Here is a 21721-nt window from a genome sequence, read left to right on the forward strand (position 1 = left end):
ATAATTCTAACTTGACCTTCGGATGGTATTTGGCTGGCACCACACCGGTGCTCTCTGTGAGGTTATCTCTTTTTGTTGCGCAGGTGATTGTTTCGAGTGTACGAGGATCTTGTGGCTCACTGGTGGTTTTTTCGGCATCATCAGTTGGCGCTGTCTATGGGAAACGACTTTTAAGCCATAACAAACGCTTCTCGGACTAAGAGTTGCATGGTTCTTACTTGCTCGATGGCGACCACCACCAATAAAGTTTAAGGAGACGAACCACGCCCGACTGCCCTCGAGAGACAAGTTTAGACTCTTACCACGGTAGTGGAGTGCCTTACTAAGCAAAACCATGATTTGGAAGAGCAGCTGCGTTAGCAGAATGCGAGGCACGACACCTAGGAGGAGGACCAAGAAGGTACCAATGCTGAACGTAGAAACCAAGAGGGGTCGGAAGGGAGTAACGCCCCAAGCAGACCAGAACGACTAGACATGAGTCGTCCATCCATCACTGATATGGCTCCACCCCACATTGTTGCGGAGATGCAGATGATGAGAGAACAGATGGATTTCATGATGAACGCCCTCAAGGGGCGAGTATCTAGTGACCTTGATGACTTGGTCCACCGAATGGATTCACTATTCATAGTGTCTGTCACTTCTTTCCCTCTTCCACCAAAGTTTTGTATGCCGCAGGTGGAAAACTACAATGGAAACAAGGACCCGCTGGATCACTTGGAGTCTTTCAAGAGCCTGATGCACCTTTAGGTGGTAATAGACGAGATCATGTGCAGAGCTTTCCTTACCACGCTAAAGGGCCCCGCAAGGATCCAGTAGGCTAACGCCCAACTCCATTAGTTCCTTCAAGGAGTTAAACTCCCAATTCGCCTCGCACTTCATTGGAGGACACAGGTATAAGAAGTCTATTGCATGCCTGATGAACATGAAGCAGCGGGAGGATGAGACGCTGAGGTCCTACATAACCCATTTCAACAAGGGGGCCCTCTCGATCGATGAAGCAGATGACAAGATACTCATAGCAGCATTCACCAATGGGCTATGGAAGGGTAAGTTCCTATTTTCTCTATATAAGAATAACCCCAAGACTATGTCAGATGTGCTTTACAGGGCCACCAAATACATGAATGTGGAGGATGCGTTATTGGCCCGCGAGGAGAAGCCTAGAAAGAGGGAAAGACAGGAGGACACTCGGCAGGATAGGGGGTGAAAGATGGCTATAGCCGGAGAACGATGGGAAGATAGACACTCCAAGCCCCCCACTGGGAAGTTCACAAGTTTCACCCTATTGACTGCCCCGATCGATCAAGTCTTGATGCAGATCTGTTAGGACATATGTGTTTCACATGTTAAGAACATATGTCATGATTTTATGTAATTGGCTAATCCTTTGAAAAAACGCACTTTACTTGTATTTGGGTAGATCTAGGTTGTATTTAAATACTTCAAGAAACTGTGTTTCAAGATCAAGTGTTAAAGCCATCAAGTCTGTCCAAGAAAACAAGCTGAAAGTGCAAAATCATTAAAGCTCGATAGCTAGCATGACAGCTAGCATGTGTCGAGGTTTAAGAAGCTGTTTTTGCCCGTGTGCTCGACAGCTACCTCGACAGATTCTCGACACCTCCTATTTGTCGAGGTTTACGAAAACAACATTCTGACCTGTTTTTCTTAGGATCCGTGAATATGTATTTGGGTCTTCTTTTCTCCTAACCCTAGACATATAAAAGGATTATTTTAAAGGCTATCAAAGTATTCACAAGTTGCACAAGCATTGAGCAAACTTTGTTTAAGCAAATTGTGACTAGAGATGAAGTTCTTGCCCTAGTTCATCTCTTTCTCTTGAAGAAGATTGCTATGTATGTGCACCGTAAGGTTTTGTGACCAAGCATCTTCTTGATCTTCATCGTGTGGATGAACTGAAGAACTTTACAGCCAACATCCATTCTAGTTGGTGATTGAAGTCGTGTACTGGGATCTGTGCAAATTGGTTAGTCATGTACTTGGGAGCCTTGCATCAAAAGGAGAAATTGTCACTATAGAACAAGTCCAATTGGGTATTGGGGTAAGGGTTCCACTGTAGGTTGGTAAGATACTTGAGATTCCTTTACTTGTAACCGTTTGTTGTGATAATAGTGGAATTTCGGGCGTGGTGACTTTAAAATCACCCGATGGGGTTTTCGTCGTGTTGGTTTTTCCCATTCGTAAACAAATCACTATGTTAATTTATTTTTTGCTGCATTTAGTTTAATTGGTGATTTTTTTGTGCTACCACGCGTTTTGCATGTTAATTTGATTAATTAATAACTTGGCTAATTAATCAATTAATTTAATCACAAGGGGTCAATACATTCATTTATGGCCTATCAAGTGGTATCAGAGCAGACATATTTTGATTAGGTTTTAATCTTTGCTATGTTTGATCCATTGACCCCTGTTGTCATGGTTGTAACCGGCATGAAGAGATCTCTGTTTTCAAATACATCTTATTTTTCTAATCTCTATTTACTTGAGTGTCTCAGAAAATACAAGTCTAAAAGTTATTTGAATTCACTTGTGATAACTATTGGAAAGGATCTCAGTTTGGTTAAGAAGAAACTAGACTGTCTCAAAATGAAATTGTGCAAAGGAGTTTGTCTAAGAAAAGTGAAAGTTAAAGGCTTAGCACGAAAAAGGCAGATGAGAGAAAGCACCATTCCCATTGATTTGTCATCTAAGCACGAAGTGTTTTATGATGAAGTCTGCATTTAAAGTTATGGACACATATTTGTGGTATCTTGACAGTGGATGCTCAAGACACATAACTGGAGAACAATCTCTTTTCAAGGTTTTCGAGTCTAAAAAGGATGGGACATGCTAGTTACAAACATCTTTCTATTGTATCTAAGTATGAACCAGTTTTTGGGATACTGAAGCTTAGTAGAATAAGCAATGTAGTGTGTGGACCATGTCAGCTTGGGAAACAGACAAAAGCTAAGCATCCGGGCCCTTTGACATCAGCTACATGTAGACCATTGGAGCTTCTACATCTGGATCTTATGTGTCCAACTAGAATCGAGTCTCTTGGTGGTAAGAGATACATCATGGTTGTGGTAGATGACTTCACTAGGTACACTTGGGTCATTCTCCTACGATCCAAGTTTGATGCTCCTGAGCATATTGAAGCTTTATGCACAAGACTACAAAATGAAAGGAGCCTGAAAATTGATTGAATTTGAAGTAACCATGGTAAAGAATTCGAGAACTCATATATGGAGTCGTTTTGCATAAGATTAGGTATATCTCAAGAATTCTTTGCTCCTATTACTCCTCAGCAGAATGGTGTAGTAGAAAGGAAGAACAGGGTTATTCAGGAGATGGCCAGAGCCATGTTGCACAGTAAGAATGTGGCTAGAAACTTGTGGGGAGAAGCTGTTAACACTGGGTGTCATACGATTAGTAGAGTGTACTTCAGACTTGGTACCAAGAAGACTCCATATGAGTTATGGAAAGGAAGGAAACCGAATGTGAAGTATTTCAGAATCTTTGGAAATACTTGTTTCATTCTTAAGGATAGAGAGGATGTGGGAAAGTTTGACTCTCGGAGTGATGAAGGTATATTTCTAGGATACTCCTCTACAAGCAAGGCTTATCGAGTATACAATAAGAGAACAATGAAGGTAATGGAGACCGTAAATGTTGTTATTGATGAGTCTTTAGATTCTGGATTTGCGAAAAATATTGAGGAATTCCCCAAAGAAATTCTCCCTTCCGAGCCTAAGAAAGTTCAAGAAATAGTTGAACAGGAACCTGCATCTCCAAGTACTCCTAGTACTCCCAGTGTTGTAGAAGATTCTGCAGATATACCCACTTCACTAGATTCTGAATCCCATGAAGAGAAAGGACCTTCTTCCAGGATTAAATTAAATCATCTTCCAAAAGTTATTGTGGGAAATATGAATGAACTCATATTAAGGAAACGTACAGTTGATAAATGTGTTGCTAACTTTGTGTCTTATTCTTATTACTTGTCACAGGTTGAACCCACTAAAGTCGAGGAAGCTCTTTAGGATGAAAGTTGGGTTGAAGTAATGCATGATGAACTACTTTAGTTTCAGAGGAATGATGTTTGGACTTTTGTACCAAGACCGGAGGGTGAGCACATCATTGGTACAAAGTGGATATTCCGCAATAAGACTGATGAGGAGGGCAATGTGATCTGCAATAAGGCTTGGCTTGTAGCTCAAGGATACTTACAAATGGAAGGAGTAGACTATGATGAAACATTTGCCCCAGTTGCTCGTATGGAGTCCATTAGAATTCTCCTTGCTTTAGCTTGCCACTTAATGTTCAAACTTTACCAGATGGATGTAAAAACTGCTTTCTTGAATGGGCTGCTTAAAGAAGATGTCTATGTGGCTCAACCAAGAGGGTTCATTGATCCACACTCTTCGGATCATGTATTGTACCTCAAGAAGGCACTTTATGGATTAAAGTAAGCCCCTAGAGCCTGGTATGATCGACTCACTCAATACTTGATGTCACATGGGTTCACAAGAGGAAAGGCTGATCAGACTCTCTTCATCAAGAAGGAAGATGGCGAGTTGATAGTCGCTCAAGTCTATGTTGATGACATCATCTTTGGATTGACTAAGGATGAACTTGCTCATGGATTCTCAAAACTCATGCAGGCCGAGTTCGAGATGAGCATGATTGGAGAGCTGACTCACTTCTTTGGATTGCAGATTCGTCAACAAGATTCAAGTATATTCCTATCTCAATCTAAATATGCCAAGAATCTTGTGAAAAAGTTTGGATTAGAATCTGCTAGTTCTGTTAGAACCCCTATGAGCCCAAATGTTAAACTCACTGTTGACTTGTTAGGCAAAAGTGTAGACTTATCTCTATATAGAAGCATGATAGGTATTCTTCTTTACCTTACTGCTAGTAGACCTGACATTAGTTATAGTGTTGGAGTGTGTGCTAGATATCAGGCTAATCCCAAAGAGTCCCACGTGACTGCTTTAAAAAGGATCATAAAGTATGTCAAAACCACTACTGATTTTGGTGTGTGGTACAGCAAGGACACATGTGATGTCTTAGCTGGGTACTTTGATGCTGATTGGGCTGGGAATGCTGATGATAGAAAGAATACATCGGAGGGTTGTTTCTATGTGGGTAATAATCTGGTTTCTTGGATGAGCAAAAAGCAGAACTCCATCTCATTATCCATTGCAGAAGCTAAGTACATTGCTGCCGGTAGCTATTGCACCCAACTCTTATGGATGCAAAAACTCCATGATTATGGTATTTGTCAAGAACATTTCACCATCTATTGTGACAATACCAGTGCCATTAATATCTCTAAGAATCCGATTCAACATTCTAGAACCAAACACATAGAGATCCGACATCACTTCATTAGGGAGCTTGTCGAAGATGGTACTTTCACTATTGAGTTTATTCACACTAATGATCAGAAGGCTGACATGTTTACCAAAACTCTTGTTAGTAAACGTTTCGAATTCCTTCGTCAAAACATTGGTGTTATCTCCATGGGTTGATCTTTTCTTCTCCTCCCTTCTTCTCATGCATCTGCATCTAGTTTTATGCTTTGCTTTGTTTAACATGTTTTTGATTATTTGTTTTTTAGTTTTGTTTATTTTATTTATTTTTAATTAAAAAAAGGAAAAAATTAAAAAATCAGAAAAATACAAAAACAGTGTGTGTTATGTGTACATTGGTTCTTGTGTACCTTGGATGGTCATTGAAATAAAATTTTCTAAACTTTGTATCTTTTGTACTTAGATGAGTATCTCTATGCACAACTAAGCAAGTGAGGTTTGTGGCTCTTTGTTTGTGATGAGTAAGATTAAGTTATCTCTTATACTTAACACTCGTATCACTCTTTTTGATGGGAAGGACTAAAAAATCCTAAAAGAAAGGCATAAATAACCATCTCACCACTGTTGCCCGCCAATCATGAATGACATTTGTGTGCTTTGGCATAGCAAAATTGGAATGTCAATAGCTTAACATAATTGGGTATTTCTTTTCTATCTCTTATATGTCCATGCATGATTTACTTAAAAGAAAAAATATGCAAAGAAAATTCAATAGCAAAAAGATCAAAATGCTTTGAAATATGATTGCAAGCGTGTATTCTAGGAGATGTGGGAGTTATAAGATGTACCTCGAATGTGATAGTCTCCATCAAACAATTATGATTGTATATGAGTTAAAGTGATTTTTTCGTATCTCAAATCATCATAACATGTTGACACATTTACGAACTTGCGATGTTTTTCACACACAACACGAAATATTCTTTGCTACTCTTGATACATGTGCAAGTACAATGTGATTTGGCCATCACAAGGTGTTACATGTGTTAATGTATGCTCACTAAACTGTCTTGACTTGTTTTTGATATATAAAATCAGTTAGACTTGTTTAGTGTGTGTGTGTTTTTGGGATCCATGTGCTTAAAATTATTGTTAAGAGATGTTTTTGAGAGCTTAATGTGTTGATTGGATCATTGGTTGAGTTGCATGCTTGATTGCATTCATGTCTATGTTTTTCTCTTCTCAAAAAACTATTTTTAAAAGCTTGCTCGTCACCTCCTCGACACTTGGCTGTCTGTCGAGCTTCTTAAGTTTTTTTCTTATCGTAATCTTGACAGCTCCTCGACACCTGGTGGATCAATCGACAAAGTTTTTGACCTCTCGATAGCTCCTCGACAGCTAGGTTGATCGATCGAGCTTCTGTTCTTGATTCTGGTGGTTTCTTCCTCGACACCTACAACTGTCGACAACCATTTTCTTGACACCTCCCTTGACAGATGGCTCGACACCTACAACTGTCGATATTTATTGGTGGTCTATATATTGTACCTCGTGCGATCTGCAGCTCATTTCTCTCGATCTCTCTCTCGATACCTCTGTCTTCTCATCTCCCAAACACACTCATCTCACTTCAAATCTTTTCTTCAAGGTTTCTTCAAGATTTTTCAAGAATTTCTTCACTTGGTAAGCTTCTAATCTCTTCTATTTCATGCATTTCATCCTTTGAAACTTAGGTTTTGGAGTTTTTGAAAATTTTTGGTATTTTTCAAAATTGATGAGTTTTTGTTGAAATTTTGGGATAGGTTTTAAAGATTTTATCCTAAAAACTTCATGCATTGCATTTCATGTGCATTATAACTATATTTTCATGCATTTAGTTATGTGTTATACATGTTAATATGTTGTGTGCTAGTAGGATTGGATTGGGCTGAGCCCATGATGAAATTTCTTTTGCATGTCACATGTTCATGCATTTCCCATGCATATGTACTCCATTTCAATATATTTGATATATGCGAACAGTTTAGAGCTTTTCTGATTGTCTCTCTCTCTCTCTTCTGTTTACATTAGTAGTGTCTATGGCATTGAAATGTAAGTCTACTCCGTCCTGGAACCCTTTTCATTCTGGGGCATCTACTTCTTTTGATCCTACTCCTCTTTCTGTTTGGTTCCGTGATGAGGATGCCCACAAGGCTTTTTTGGAGAACTTTTCCCGTCGAGGCATTCATTCTGAACGCCAAGTCATTCTGGCGGACTTCGCCAACACCAACCTTCCCGATGTCATTCACACTCGGGGATGGGAGTCATTGTGTGACATCTTGGTCACCTGTCCATTCGTGCTCATTCAAGAGTTCTACTCCAACATGCATGGTATTGATCGCTCTGTACCTTAGTTTTTCACTTGTGTTCGAGGTCGGAGTATTCCTGTCACACTACAGCTTGTTGCGGATGTGCTTAGGGTTCCTAGGGTAGACTTTCTAGACTATCCTACTTGTGAGCGTCTTAAGACTATGTCTAAAGATGAGCTCAAGTAAGCTTTTTGTGAGCACCCTTCTGAGTGGGGTGAGCGCCAGTTCACTTACTGTTCGGGCTTTGCAAGAGGCCTATGGTTTTTGAACATGGTTATGACCTTTGTACTCTATCTTCTTTCTCACTATAACTCTATTATAGAGCATTGTGCTCAATTTTTGTTATCCTTCCTAGAGCATCTTACTATAGACTTCCCTTCTCACTTCATTCTGTCTATCATAGATGTTCATCAAGACTCGGCGTCCTGTGATAAGCTTATTTTTCCTTCTGCTATCATGAGGATTCTACACCATTCCTCCGTCCCCTTTCCTTTGTCCGACCCTTTCATATACATGTGTGCCATAGACTTTGCTACCGTAAAACGTAGTGAGGCTAGGTTGTGACAGGATTCAATAGATCCTCCCTCTCGTTCGACTCCATCACGATCGGCTCCATCCACATCTACTCCCTCCTCTTTTATGGGTGATGTGTCACTTGGAGACATTATGGCGCAGCTGCAGCACATGGATGCTCACCTTGATACACTCTCTACTGAGTTGTATCAGGTGAACGTTCGTGTCTGCCGTATTGCTAAACGGTAGGCGATCATGGGTGGCTTTGCTCCCTGAGGCTTCTCTTTCACCACCTCCTGTGGCTTCTGAGTCAGAGTCTGATGAGGATGATGATGATAATGGTGATGACGATGATGCTTCAGATGATAATGATGGAAATGCTTGCTCTATCGATGAGATGTCTACTTGACACTGTACCCTTTGTCACTCGTGACAAAAAGGAGGAGGAGTAGTTTTGGGTATATGAGAGTAGTCATACTTAGAGGGAGAGTTAGTATAGGACATTTTTGTTAGGGGAAGTGTTGAGTGCTGAGGGATGTAGTGAGGATATTATGTATCTTTTCTTTCTTTTATAGATACATTATTCTTGTACATTGGGTCTTGTGACCATTTATGACATACATTGTACTTATTCTTCTTTATATGTGGATGTATGTTTTTCTTTCACCTACCTCTACATGTGTTGTTTCTTTACTCTCTTTATACACATGCTTCTTCTAACTTGTATGCAATCTATTATTTCCGTTTCACACAATGATGCCTTGATGAGTTTTATTTAAAGTGTTTCAGAAATACAGGTTGTCAAAGTCTACTTGCCATAAACTCTCTTCTTGCAAAATTTTTCAAGAGTTTGAGTTAGGATAGATTTTATTGTATTAAACAAGTGAATATGAGTTAAGTGATTTATGACTTCTCTCATATATTCATTTGTTTGTTGTGGTTTTGTCACGGATTGCCAAAGGGGGAGATTATTAAGATATATGTGTTTCATATGTTAAGAACATATGTCATGATTTTATGTAATTGGCTAATACTTTGACAAAATGCACTTTACTTGTATTTGGGTAGAATTAGGATGTGTTTAAATACTATAAGAAACTATGTTTCAAGATCAAGTATTGAAGCCATCAAGTCCATCCAAGAAAACAAGCTAAAAGTGCAAAATCATTAAAACTCGACAACTAGCTAGACAGCTAGCTTGACAACTAGCTCGACAGCTAGCATGTGTCGAGGTTTAAGAAGCTGTTTCTGCCTGTGTGCTGGACAGCTTGCTCGATAGATTCTCGACACCTTCTATTTGTTGAGGTTTACGAAAACAGCATTCTGACATGTTTTTCTTGGGATCTGTGAATATGTCTTTGGGCCTTCTTTTCTCCTAACCCTAGACATATAAAAGGATTATTTTAAGGGTCGTCAAAGTGTTCACAAGTTGCACAAGTATTGAGCAAACTTTGTTCAAGCAAATTGTGACCGGAGATGAAGTTCTTGCCCTAGTTCATCTCTTTCTCTTGAAGAAGATTGTTGTGTATGTGCACCGTAGGGTTTTATGACCAAGCATCTTCTTGATCTTCATCGTATGGATGAACTGAAGAACTTTCCAGCTAACATCCTTTCTAGTTGGTGATTAAAGTCGCGTACTGGGATTTGCGCAAATTGGTTAGTCACGTACTTGGGAGCCGTGCATCAAAAGGAGAAATTGTCACTACAGAACAAGTCCAATTGGGTATTGGGGTAAGGGTTCAACTGTAGGTTGGTAAGGTACTTGAGATTCCTTTACTTGTAACTGCTTGTTGTGATAATAGTGGATTTCGGGAGTGGTGACCTTAAAATCACCTGGTGGAGTTTTCGCCCTGTTGGTTTTCCCCATTCATAAACAAATCACCGTGTTAATTTATTTTCTGCTGCACTTAGTTTAATTGGTGATTTGTTTGTGGTACCACGCGCTTTGCATGTTAATTTGATTAATTAATAACTTGGCTAATTAATCAATTAATTTAATCACAAGGGGTCAATACATTCATTTGTGGCCTATCAAAATCAAAGACGAAGGAGCTCTGACGTTTCCTGGTAAGCTGAAGGGAGATCCCAATAAGAGGTCAAGGAATAAGTACTGCCGCTTCCACCGTGACCACGGACACGACATAGCCGACTACTACGATATGAAATAGCAGATAGAGGCTCTTATAAGACAGCGGAGGCTACAGAGGTTCGTTAGCCAGGAAAGAGCTGATCCACCCCAGAAGCAGGCCCCACGATGGGAGAACGAGCACCCTAGACCACCCATAGGAGATATAAGAATGATCGTAGGACGCACAACCACTACCGGGTCTTCCAAAAAAGCCCATAAGACCTACCTCAGAATGGTCCAGAACGTCCAACTTACAGGCTCTGTACCTAAGATGGTGCGGATCGATAACCCCGTCATCAAATTCTCAGAAGAAGATGCTCGAAGACTTCACCACCCGCATGACGACGCACTTGTAGCCAGCCTACAAGTAGGGGATTACAACATGCACTTGGTTCTGGTCGACAATGACAGCTCGGCAGACATCTTGTACTACTCGGCATTCCAGTAGATGAGGATTGACTAAGAACAACTGGTCTCGATAAATGCTCCTCTCGTTGGTTTTGGAGGAACAAGAATGTTCCCCCTAGCACCATCACATTGTCAGTAACGGTAGGTGACTACCCCCAGCAGATCACTAAGGACGTAATATTCCTTGTGGTCGATTGTTCGTCGGCTTACAATGCCATTCTCGGACGGCCTACTCTTAACTCATGAAAGGCTATAACTTCAACCTACCATTTAATGATCAAATTCCCAATAGATTATGGAGTAGGAGAGCTGTGGGGCAATCATGAGGTAGCGCGCGAGTGCTACATTGCCATGCTCGAGATTTATAATCACCAACAGACCATATGCGTAGAAGAACAAAGGGCAATAGTAGAGCCGGTTGAAGAACTAGAAGAAGTAACCTTTGATGAGTCAAGGCCTGAATGGACGACTAGAATGGGCACGCTGTCTAGCCAGATGGTACGACAAGTGCTCACAACGTTCCTACTAGGAAACCAAGATGTATTCGCCTGGAGTCATGAGGACATGCCATGGATTGACCCTACGATCATAGTTCACAGGTTGAATGTATCGCCCTCATCACCTCCCATCCGACAGAAAAAGCGAGTGTTCGCTCAGGAAAGAGACAGAGCTATAGCTGAGGAAGTTCAAAAGTTGCTGGATGCGGATTTCATTCGGGAAGTATACTACCTCGACTGGTTGGCAAATGTGGTTATGGTCAAGAAGACCAATGGAAAATGGAGGATGTGTGTTAATATCATGGATCTCAACAAAGCTTGCCCCAAGGACAGTTACCCACTCCCACAGATTGATACATTGGTAGATTCGACCGCGAGACACTAACTTCTCAGCTTTATGGATGCTTTTTCGGGCTACAACCAGATCAAAATGGAGGAAGCTGACCAAGAAAAAAATTCCTTTGTTACAAGCCAGGGACTTTTCTGCTACAAGGTAATGCCATTCAGACTTAAAAGTGCAGGGGCGATGTACCAGAGATTAATGAACAAGATGTTTGCACACCAAATCGGGAGGAATGTGCAAGTTTATGTAGACGACATGCTGGTGAAAAGCGTACGAGAAGACAATCACTTGAGCGATCTCCAAGAGACTTTTGACACACTCCGAATGTACAACATGAAGTTAAATCAGAGTAAGTGTGCGTTTGGGGTTACTGTAGTGAAGTTCTTGGGATTCATGTTGTCCCAAAAAGGTATAGAGATTAACCCAGAGAAAGTACAGGCTATAATGGCTAGCCCTACCAAAGACGGTTAAGGAAGTGCAAAGCTTGAATGGCAAAATAGCAGCACTAAATAGGTTCATCTCAAGGGCGATGGACAAAAGCCTTCCCTTCTTCCGCACATTGAAGAGGTCGTTTGAGTGGACGGACGAATGCCAGCAGGTGTTTGAAAACTTAAAAGTATATCTTTCATCTCCCCCATTGCAGCTTATCCAGGCCAGGAGAAGAGCTCTACCTATACTTAGCCGTTTCGCAAACCGCTGTTAGCACAACTTTGGTAAGAGAGGAAGATGGATCTCAGAGACCCGTCTACTTTACAAGCCAAACGTTTCGAGCAGCAGAAGAGAGGTACCCCCAGATGGAGAAGTTGGCCTTCGCATTGGTAACTGTAGCACGAAAACTCAAGCCGTACTTCCAAGCACATACCATCATTGTCTTGATGAATAAGCCCCTGAGAAAAGCCATGAGTAGCCTCGAGGCTGCAGGATGGATGGCTTTATGGGCAGTGGAGCTGAGTGAATTCGATATCCAGTATCGTCTGTGAACAGTTATAAAAGGGCAAGTTGTGGTTGACTTCATCGCTGAATTCACTCTCATGGACGGCAAGGGGGCAGAGGAGATTCCACAGTGGAATATTTACATGGATGGATCTTCCAATAGGCAACTAGGAGGGGTTGGCGTAGTACTCATCTCCCTGGAGGAAGATAGGATCGAGTGCATGATTTGACTCGAATTTCATACGACCAACAATGAGGCAGAGTACAAGCCTTGATCGCAGGACTAGACCTCGCAAGAGCTGCAAGGGTTGAAAATATGATTATACACTGCGACTCTCAAGTCATAACTAGTCAGGTCAATGGTAGCTACGAATGCAAGAGTGAAAGAATGAAGAAATACCTCGATGAGGTGAAGGGTTAAATTGGCAGTCTCCAAATCAAGTTCGTTCGAATCCCAAGGGAGGAGAACGAATGCGTCGATCGACTTACTAAGGCTGCCTCAACAAAACTAAGGCTGCCTCAACAGAACACATGCTTGTCCCCGATTGGGTATTATCCTTCGTCCAAACTTCATCGCTCATAGATAACGGAACGAATGTGTAGGAGGTAGAATCTGAAAGCAATTGGACCACACCACTAATCTCCTACCTAAAGAATGGAATGCTACTGGATGGGAAGGATGCCGCAAGGAAGTTGAAGGTCCAAGCCTCATGATTTGTTCTTATGAAGGATGTTTTGTACAAGAGAGGTTTTTCCGCCCTTATCTGAGATGCTTAGACCCCGAAGAAGCGGAGTACGTCATGAGAGAAGTTCACAAAGGGATTTGCGGAAACCACTCAAGGGTAAGATCCCTAGTACATAAGCTGATCAGAGCAGGATGCTACTGGCCCACCATGCAGAAGGACGCACAAGTTTATGTTAAAACCTGCGACAAATGTTAGAGGTTCAGCAACGCCATCAGACAACCATCCGAGGAACTCACCCCTATGACAGCCCCATGGTCGTTCGCTCAATAGGGATTAGATATCATGGGTCCCTTTCTGACAGCAGTCAGGTAGATAAAGTTCCTAGTAGTTGGCATCGACTACTTCACTAAGTGGGTGGAAGTAGAAGCCCTAGCCATTATCACGAAGAAGGGCATTCAGAGTTTTGTGTGGAGGAACATCATCTGCAGGTACGGGATACCCAGAGTGCTCGTCCCTGACAACGGAAAGCAGTTCGACAATAGTGCATTTAGGGATTTCTGTTCGGAGTTAGGAATCAAGAACCATTATTCATCACCTGCCCACCCACAGGCCAATGGACAGGTTGAGGTTACGAACCAATCCTTACTCAAGATCATCAAGAATCGGCTCGAGGGGGCAAAGGGCATTTGGCCGGAGGAACTTCTGAGCATTTTGTGGGCATTCTAGACAACAGCAAGAACACCTACTGGGGAGACACCGTTTCAACTAGCGTAAGGGAGTGAAGCAATCATCCCAGCCGAAGTTGGACTCATAAGCCATAGGGTGGACCACCATGATGAACGAAGGAATGACGAAGCTATGCGCCTCCAACTGGACTTACTAGACGAGGTCAAGACTACAACTAAACAAAGACTGGCGTGTTATCAAGACCTCATGGCCAAGCACTACAATTCCAGAGTTAGGCACAGGGACTTCCAAGTCGGAGATCTCGTCTTGAGAAAGGTAATGGGCGCCGCCTAAGATCCTACTCAAGGAAAGCTCGGCCCCAAATGGGAAGGACCTTACAGAATCATGTCATGGCAAAGGAAAGACACCTACCACCTTGAGACACTTGACGGGCAAAAGCTACACCACCCATGGAACACCGAGCACCTGAGGAAGTACTACCAGTAGAAAGCAACGTCCGACAAATTCCCAGCTTATTTTTAGTGAATTTTTACTATGTTTTAGTTAATTATTGCTACATTTTTCGGTTTTCTAGTTTAACATCTAGACGGTTTATTTTCGTATTCTTTTTAAGCTTCTTTTATTTCTAAGAGCTACTTTTGGTTTAATAATATGAGGAATATTTAGATATGACTGATGTGTTTTTCCTACGAAATCTTACTAAATCCATAAAGTGGACGATTCATCCCAGGAGGGTGAATATTTTGTTAAGTCCAAAAGATTGGACGAATATCAATTGAGTACATAAAGTGGACGGATCATTTTATAAGTCCATAAAGTGGACGGATCATCCCAGGAGGGTGAAAATTTTACAAAATCCATAAAGTGGACGGATCATCCCAAGAGGGTGAAATTTTGTTAAGTCCAAAAAGGTGGACGAACATAATTTAAGATCATAAAGTGGACGGATCATCCCAAGAGGATGAAATTTTGTTAAGTCCAAAAAAGTGGACGGATCATCCCAAGAGGATGAAATTTTTTTAAGTCCAAAAAGTGGATGAACATAATTTAAGTCCATAAGGAGGACGGTTCATCCCATCATTGGAACGGATCTATCATTAACAAATGATTTTTTGCAAAATAATAGTGGACGGACCTAACTAATAGTCCATGACGAATAAGTTATTACTAGTCCACAATGTGGACATATAAATTTAAGATAGACGGATTTTCGCACTCAACGTCCATGAATGAACAGCCTCAGGATCATATGGTGGACGGGTCCATCAAAATAGAGCCATCATCCACAAAAGGATCACTAAGGCTTAAACATGACCCAGACGGGTCAAACAGGACGGGCCCATTGCATTCATAAAAGCTATGGAACAAGTAGTTAAGCAAAATAATAGATGAATAAAAATATAAAACCCTTAAAGGGAAATGTATACATATGACGGATAAAATAATTAAGTTCTCCCAAAAACTTTACAATTTTTTCATTAAAAAAAAACATAAAAATCTACTATTGACCGGGGGGGGGGGGTATCTTCAACATTCTCTACAACATTCCGAGCATCACCGTCAATGGAACCTTGAACGGTATGGGCCTAGGCTGATGCCCCGTCCCCGAGAATTGCATTATCAGCAAAGAGGTCCTCAGTATTCTCGGAGTTGACAGGCATAATAGAGGTCTGGCCTTGGTCATCAATTTTAATATTGGACACGTCCAAGTCAGGATAGGCCTTTTGGACTTGACGAAGGGCATCGTCGAAACCCTCCACAAAGGAGCCTCCTAGCTCAGACAGCAAAGCGCTAGAGTCGCGATATTCATGGATCGCCTCTTCCTTAGCTTGACGGAGCTGGTCCTTGAGGTCCTGTATCTCCTTATCCTTGTCCTTTAGGACCTTCTTTATTTTCTCCACCCCCTGCTCAAGCTCCTTCCTGACCTTCTTGGAGTGATCAAATTTCTGTTCCATATTGACCTTCCAGGCTTTAAGCTGATTCAGCTTGCCCTCCGTCGAGTCAACCTTTGCCCATACATGTTCCAGGGCCGTCTCTTGGTTTAGGCATCGTCCCATTAGCCCCTTCATCATGACCATGGCCTGAAAAATGAAAATGAATTAGTTTCAAACTAAAAGGCACGGACGGATGGAAAGTAAACGGACAAAATTACCTGGGCAATGCCAAAAAGCCCCATCTCCCCCATCGCCTCCGTTGAGTGGTTGCCTTAGTCCTTATAATCCTTAGTTGTTTTGATGGACGTAAGCCTTTCCAGGACATATTTGGAGTCCTTACGAAGGAGGACGGGTGGCTTCTCCTGAGAGGATGATGGACCCATTATGAAGCCTTTCCCTGCTCCATGCTTAGCTGGGGTAATTGTCTTCGCACCTTTCGCTTGTAATCCCACGACGGGCTCCAATGTGACCTTGGGCCTTTTTGGTGCACGATCCTGCTTAGAAGGCACTTTTCTTTTAGAGGATGGGCCTGTTGGATTCGTCCCCTTAGGGATTTGACCTCCCGCTTCTTTCTTCTTGGCTGCCTGAGCCTTGATTATGGCCCTCCTCTTAGCATCATTCATTTTTGCAAAAGTGGACGGGTGAACTTAGCTCCCACATAGAAGAATACAAAATTCACAAGTAAGAGTGACGGACTTACGTTGGCACACTTGTGCGTTGTAACGACGGGCTTTAGGGGTAGGCTTCGATCCATCACAATACCAATAAAGGGTATCAAGGTTGACCAATTTAGCCCAAGTTCTCTCTTCTGGTTTTGTTTTGGCAAAGATTTTTTCCAGGAAGCTCCACTCCTTAAGTGTAACTTTTGGACGCTCACGAACTTCAAAAAGAGGACCGTAAAAAAAAAAAAAGACTTTGTGCACTAGGATGGGTGCATACCAGACGGAGGTAGTATGCCTCAGGTTATGTCAATGGGCATGTGCTCTGTGTCCCTTGGATGGTACACCCTCTCATCCCCCTCTAGGAAGAAGTATCGGTTCTTCAAGTTCCTATTGGAATCCAGGGTCTCGTATACAAGCCTCAACAAAGGGCTCCTAGGTACAAAACTATACATCCCCCTTGATTTGTCTATTTCATCTGGACGGTAGTAATGGAGGAACTCTCGCACCATCAGCCTCCTTGCACCATCAGTTATAGCCCTGTACAGGACCTCCACTGCTAGGAAGACCTTCCAGGCATTTAGGGATACCTGGTTGATGGATAGGCCTAGGTGTTTGAGTAGCTCACGATGAAGGGAACTCAAGGGAAACCTGAGCCCAGCCTTTAACATCTGCTCATATACTCCGACACCCTCCACTCCTTTGTAATAATTCTTCTCCGACTTGTATGGTAGACGGATGGAGATGTTATCTAGTATCTAGTATTTGGTCCTAAGTGTTTTGAAATGATTATCCTTGATTATGGAGTTAAAAACGTTCACCGTACACTGGGGTAGCATGATGAACTCCCTTAGTCCATCAGGACCGACGACGGACTGAATTGGAGGCTCAGCGTCGTCACTAGAACTTTCCTCTAGGCCACCCATCTCCATATCCTCATTTCTTGAGGTGAGAAGAGGTAGACAAACTCCTCTCTTCCCTAGGACTATCATGGTCTTTATGACCTGACGGGTACACTTCCTCGTAGCCCACCCCGTCATGGACAAATGACTGGTTACTTGACGCACTAGATATGACCTACATGTGACGGTAAAACCTAAGACTATGATGGGTCTATAGTAGACGACGGTAATAAAAAATCTTTGATATAATGAAGTGCCAGAAAAGAATTTTTTTTTTCAAAGTGCGGGGAGGAGAATACTCACCAAAATTGGAAGATGAACTGAGAGGGAGCATTAACGACAGGTGCAATGACTGGACGGCTTCGTTTTTCTGGCAGGGATGACAGAAGCGCTCTAATCCTAAATTTCAGCAGAAAGTGAAAAAAATGAAAGGATGAAGAGTTTGGTATATATAGAGGGATAGCATGGAAGACGAAGTGACGCTTCGATCCAAGAGAATGGCCATTTAGAAAACAACACATGTCCTATGTCATAAATGATATCAGGTCAGCCTGTCAAGTACAGGTGCATTTCTCAGGATCCAACTTGAACCGTCACCCCACATAATCAACAACCTAATTGCAAGCAAACCATAAGATCTAAATGCAACACATAATCAAAATTACTAAAAAATTAGACCAAAATGCACTATTGGTCCCTCAAGCTTAAAATAATTACTAAGTTAAATTAAGTAGTAAGTTTTTCTAAGCAAATCATATATTGATTTTAAGATGATGCAATAATTATATGCTTATATATGTGTTTTTTTGTGTGAAGAGGGAAAAAACTAGACATGAAGGACCTATTTAGATGGACCTGATGGTGTTAGATGAGGAAGCTCGTAGTGGATAGATCTCATATGGACGGACACAACATTGACAGATCAAGCGCCCACGTGGCGTCAAACTTGTCATTATGTGGTTTCCAAGAAACCCTAAATGGAAAATACTTGCGACACATGATTAGCCATAGTTCATAGAATCCCAATGTGAATAGAATTCTAACACAAGGAGGATTCCAGAATATGCGCGCCTTAATGAAGATCTTCTCCATAAGGAAAAGACTTGTTACGCATGCAAAGGAGTCTGGCTCTACGTGACTATAAAAACCCAAAGATCCTTAAGAAAATGGTACACATAATTTATCCCAACTTTGGCACTCTAAAGTTGTGAGAATTATTCTAACTTGACCTTCGGAGGGTATTTGGCCGGCACCACACCGGTGCTCTCTATGAGGTTATCTCTTTTTGTTGTGCAGGTGACTGTTTCGAGTGTGTGAGGATCGTGTGGCTCACTAGTGGTTTTTTTGGCATCATCATTGTGTATGCGTGCAAGCGTGCACATGTGAAATAAGGAGAGAGGTTTTAAGGTGTACTAGGTTACCTACTATAAGGAATGCTGGTGTTTGATTTTTTTTTTTCTCTCTTTGATAGCATTCATTGTACTGTACTTTTTTCTAGATGAATGAGAAATTAATTTCAAAAGAATTGAATAGTCATGTACAACAAATCACCTAAACCAACTATCTGAAAATAATAAGCTCCAATACAATCTACATTAGATCAACACTAAAACAAACCAGAGTTCAAATTTAATGAAGATTCTTGCCTCTTCTCTACGCATCAAAAAATTCCTCCAACTCCATGTGCTATTTTGTGCAATTTTTACAACCCAAAAGCACTTATTTTTCAAATAAGGATTTGTGTCAATCAAAATAAACCATTGGTATGTGTTGAATTTTGTGAATATTAAAGTGACAAATCCTTTTAAATTTTTTTTATATGCATGGAAGTTTCTTATTTCTATATTATGTGGTAAACTGCATTAGCATAATGATATCATTTTAAATTTGGATATTGATTGGTTAGAGTTGAGAATATGCATTTTTTAGGTGCTATCTAGGTTCAAGAACCAAACCTATTCTTAATTTAGGTGATTCTGGCATTGCATTTGATGGATAGAGCACAAGAAATCCCAAAAATAATGGAGTGATTAGGTTGGAAAAATTGTCCTTGGCAATCATTGCATCAACCTTTGGTTTGACAATAGACTTAATAGTTGTTAGATCCAAAAAATTTAAAGCGGGGCAAGATTCTGGAAAAATGTGCTTTATCATTAACGTTGTTAGCATTTGCCTTCATCATCACCTCAATTCTACTGGGAATAGTAAATTCAACATCAAAAGTTACAATTTTTGGATACTTTTTCTATAAAGATAATTTCTGCTATCATTAGATGAAACTACGCATTTCTTGGATTTCACTAGATTCATAAGATAAAATCTATGAACTAAGTTTATAAACTATAGGTTCATTTTTTTTTTTTCCTATTGGGTTTAAAAAAAATATGAACTACTATATATCATTTAGATAAAAACTTTTATCATAGATACATTAATTTTTTTTTTTTGCCACAAATTTAAATCACGCAAACTTAATAATTTTATATTATGTGTTAGCATCATCTCTGCTTCTTCTTCTTCTCAAAAATATTATGTATCTTCTTTAAAGGATGCCAACAATATTGATCTTAAAGGGAAAAGTTACATAAAATATTGAGAAAAAAATGTTTTTATATTACAATCTACTAAAAATGCTTTTTAAATATTTAAACCTTTCTATTTTTCATATCATTGACGTGTTCTACAACTACCATATGTGTTAACTTAAGTCTTAATATTCTTAAGTTGTTTCGGCAAAAAGAAAAAAAAAAGTTGTCACAAAAGAGGAGTTCATATAAAGTTTTTTGCAAAATGAAATATTTGTTTTGTAAGGCCACCAAACTTGATAATTTGCAAATGATGGAACTACTCGCAACAATATTTGCATAGTTATATAGTTCCAGTTAAAGCAATCAAGTATACTTTTAGTCTTCAAAAAACACATATCTACCAGTGGTTAAACGTTCATCTTGAGTAGTTTTAACTTTCATATAATTTTACCTTTAAATATTCCTCTATTTTAATTTATATATGATGGTGTTATAAAATGAGCCTAACTCCAAGATCGTCCATATGGCTCGTCCAAGGGAAGAATGGAAAGATGGGCTGTATAGAGCATGCTCGTCCGTGGTAAGCTTGTCCATCCAAAAAGAAGGTTGGATGAGCTCTTTACATTCTGAGCGTGTACCTTAAATGCAAGCTTTAGACAACCCCCACATTCCTATTGAGCACAAGAATCGAGGTTCATTATTGCAAACCGTTTCCAATAATGGTTATTGAAAACAAGGCCAAATAATGTAACTTTCATAGCAGTTATGAAAGTTACCTTCGAGTCTTTCGAGCTCCTCAATGATAGGAGATGTTACTAGACAAGTAACTATCTCAAGTGTGTGCTATATAAGCACTCATCTACAAGAGGGTAAGTCATCTGGACACTTCAAAAGAAATTGGAATACCAGAAATTGAGAGATACTGACTTTACCATCGGAGGATTCTTGGCCGGTCTTCCCTGGTCGCCTCTGATTGTGTGTTCATTCTTTCAGGACTTTTAAGTGACCCTAAGATCATTGATGTCCGAAACTTTCAGCCTACTGATTTCCTTGTGTTCATCAATATATTTTTTTTAGAAAAAAAAAAAAAAACCTTTAGTTTAGGTATTTATAAGTAAACAATGAAATGTATTTTTATCTATCTAATAACTAATAGTCGAAACGTTTGACTTTTTGTTGATCGCTTCTCATTCCGCCATGTGACTACATAAATTAATGCCACATCTACCATTAAAAACATAGAACAATGTATCTTTTCGGTGGTCTGCTTATTTAGTTTCAGTGGGTAACTACTTATTATTGTTTATATATGCTGTTTACTTTTTGTTTTCTTCTTTCCGTTTGTCCCTTTTTTTTTCCCCGCTGTGAAAACAATTGTGTCTTTTCGGTGGTGCTTATTTAGTTTTAGTGGGTAACTACTTATTATTGTTTATATACGCTGTTTACTTTTTGTTTTCTTCTTTTTGTTTTTCCGTTTTTTGTTTTTTTTCCCCACTGCAAGAACAAACCTAGCGAAGGTTGTGGACAAAAAACAGAATGCCCTTGATGCTATTGCTATTGGCAATTCTTTTCTTCACAAACATTAGTTGGTCTTGCTTATTCTTGCATTACTTGGTCTAACTCTTTCAAACCCACACCGTTTCATTGGGTAACTACTTACAGTGAAGGTTGTGGACAAAAAACAGAGTGCCCTTGACGCTACTGCTATTAGTAATTCTTTTCTTCACAAACGTTAGTTGGTCTTGCTTACTCTTGCATTAGTTGGTCTATCTCTTTCAAACCCACATCGTTTCAGTGGGTAACTACTTATTATTGTTTATATACATTGTTGACT

The 21721-nt window shown here is 40.4% G+C and overlaps 2 protein-coding genes across 2 annotated transcripts; both read left to right on the forward strand.

The window, feature by feature from the left end:
* The first annotated feature begins 4823 nt into the window (after positions 1-4823).
* On the forward strand, positions 4824-5540 carry LOC126704028 (secreted RxLR effector protein 161-like). The gene has a single exon (XM_050403070.1). It carries the CDS (start codon positions 4824-4826, stop codon positions 5538-5540), a length of 717 nt encoding a protein of 238 aa, XP_050259027.1.
* Positions 5541-10991: 5451 nt separating this feature from the next.
* On the forward strand, positions 10992-12538 carry LOC126704029 (uncharacterized). The gene is made up of 3 exons (XM_050403071.1): positions 10992-11576; positions 11640-11884; positions 12202-12538. Exons 1-3 carry the CDS (start codon positions 10992-10994, stop codon positions 12536-12538), a joined length of 1167 nt encoding a protein of 388 aa, XP_050259028.1.
* The last annotated feature ends 9183 nt before the right edge of the window (positions 12539-21721 follow it).

Source organism: Quercus robur, chromosome 10 (genome assembly GCF_932294415.1).
Source record: "Quercus robur chromosome 10, dhQueRobu3.1, whole genome shotgun sequence".
NCBI lineage: Eukaryota > Viridiplantae > Streptophyta > Magnoliopsida > Fagales > Fagaceae > Quercus > Quercus robur.

Excerpts from the sequence above, each read along its gene's own strand:
- LOC126704028 (XM_050403070.1), top strand. The coding sequence starts at position 4,824 with ATGAGCCCAAATGTTAAACTCACTGTTGACTTGTTAGGCAAAAGTGTA.
- LOC126704029 (XM_050403071.1), top strand. The coding sequence starts at position 10,992 with ATGATCAAATTCCCAATAGATTATGGAGTAGGAGAGCTGTGGGGCAAT. Across the intron at positions 11,577-11,639 it reads TCCCACAGATTGATACATTG|ATCAAAATGGAGGAAGCTGA; the intron begins GTAGATTCGACC and ends GGCTACAACCAG. Across the intron at positions 11,885-12,201 it reads ACTTTTGACACACTCCGAAT|CTTATCCAGGCCAGGAGAAG; the intron begins GTACAACATGAA and ends CCCCCATTGCAG.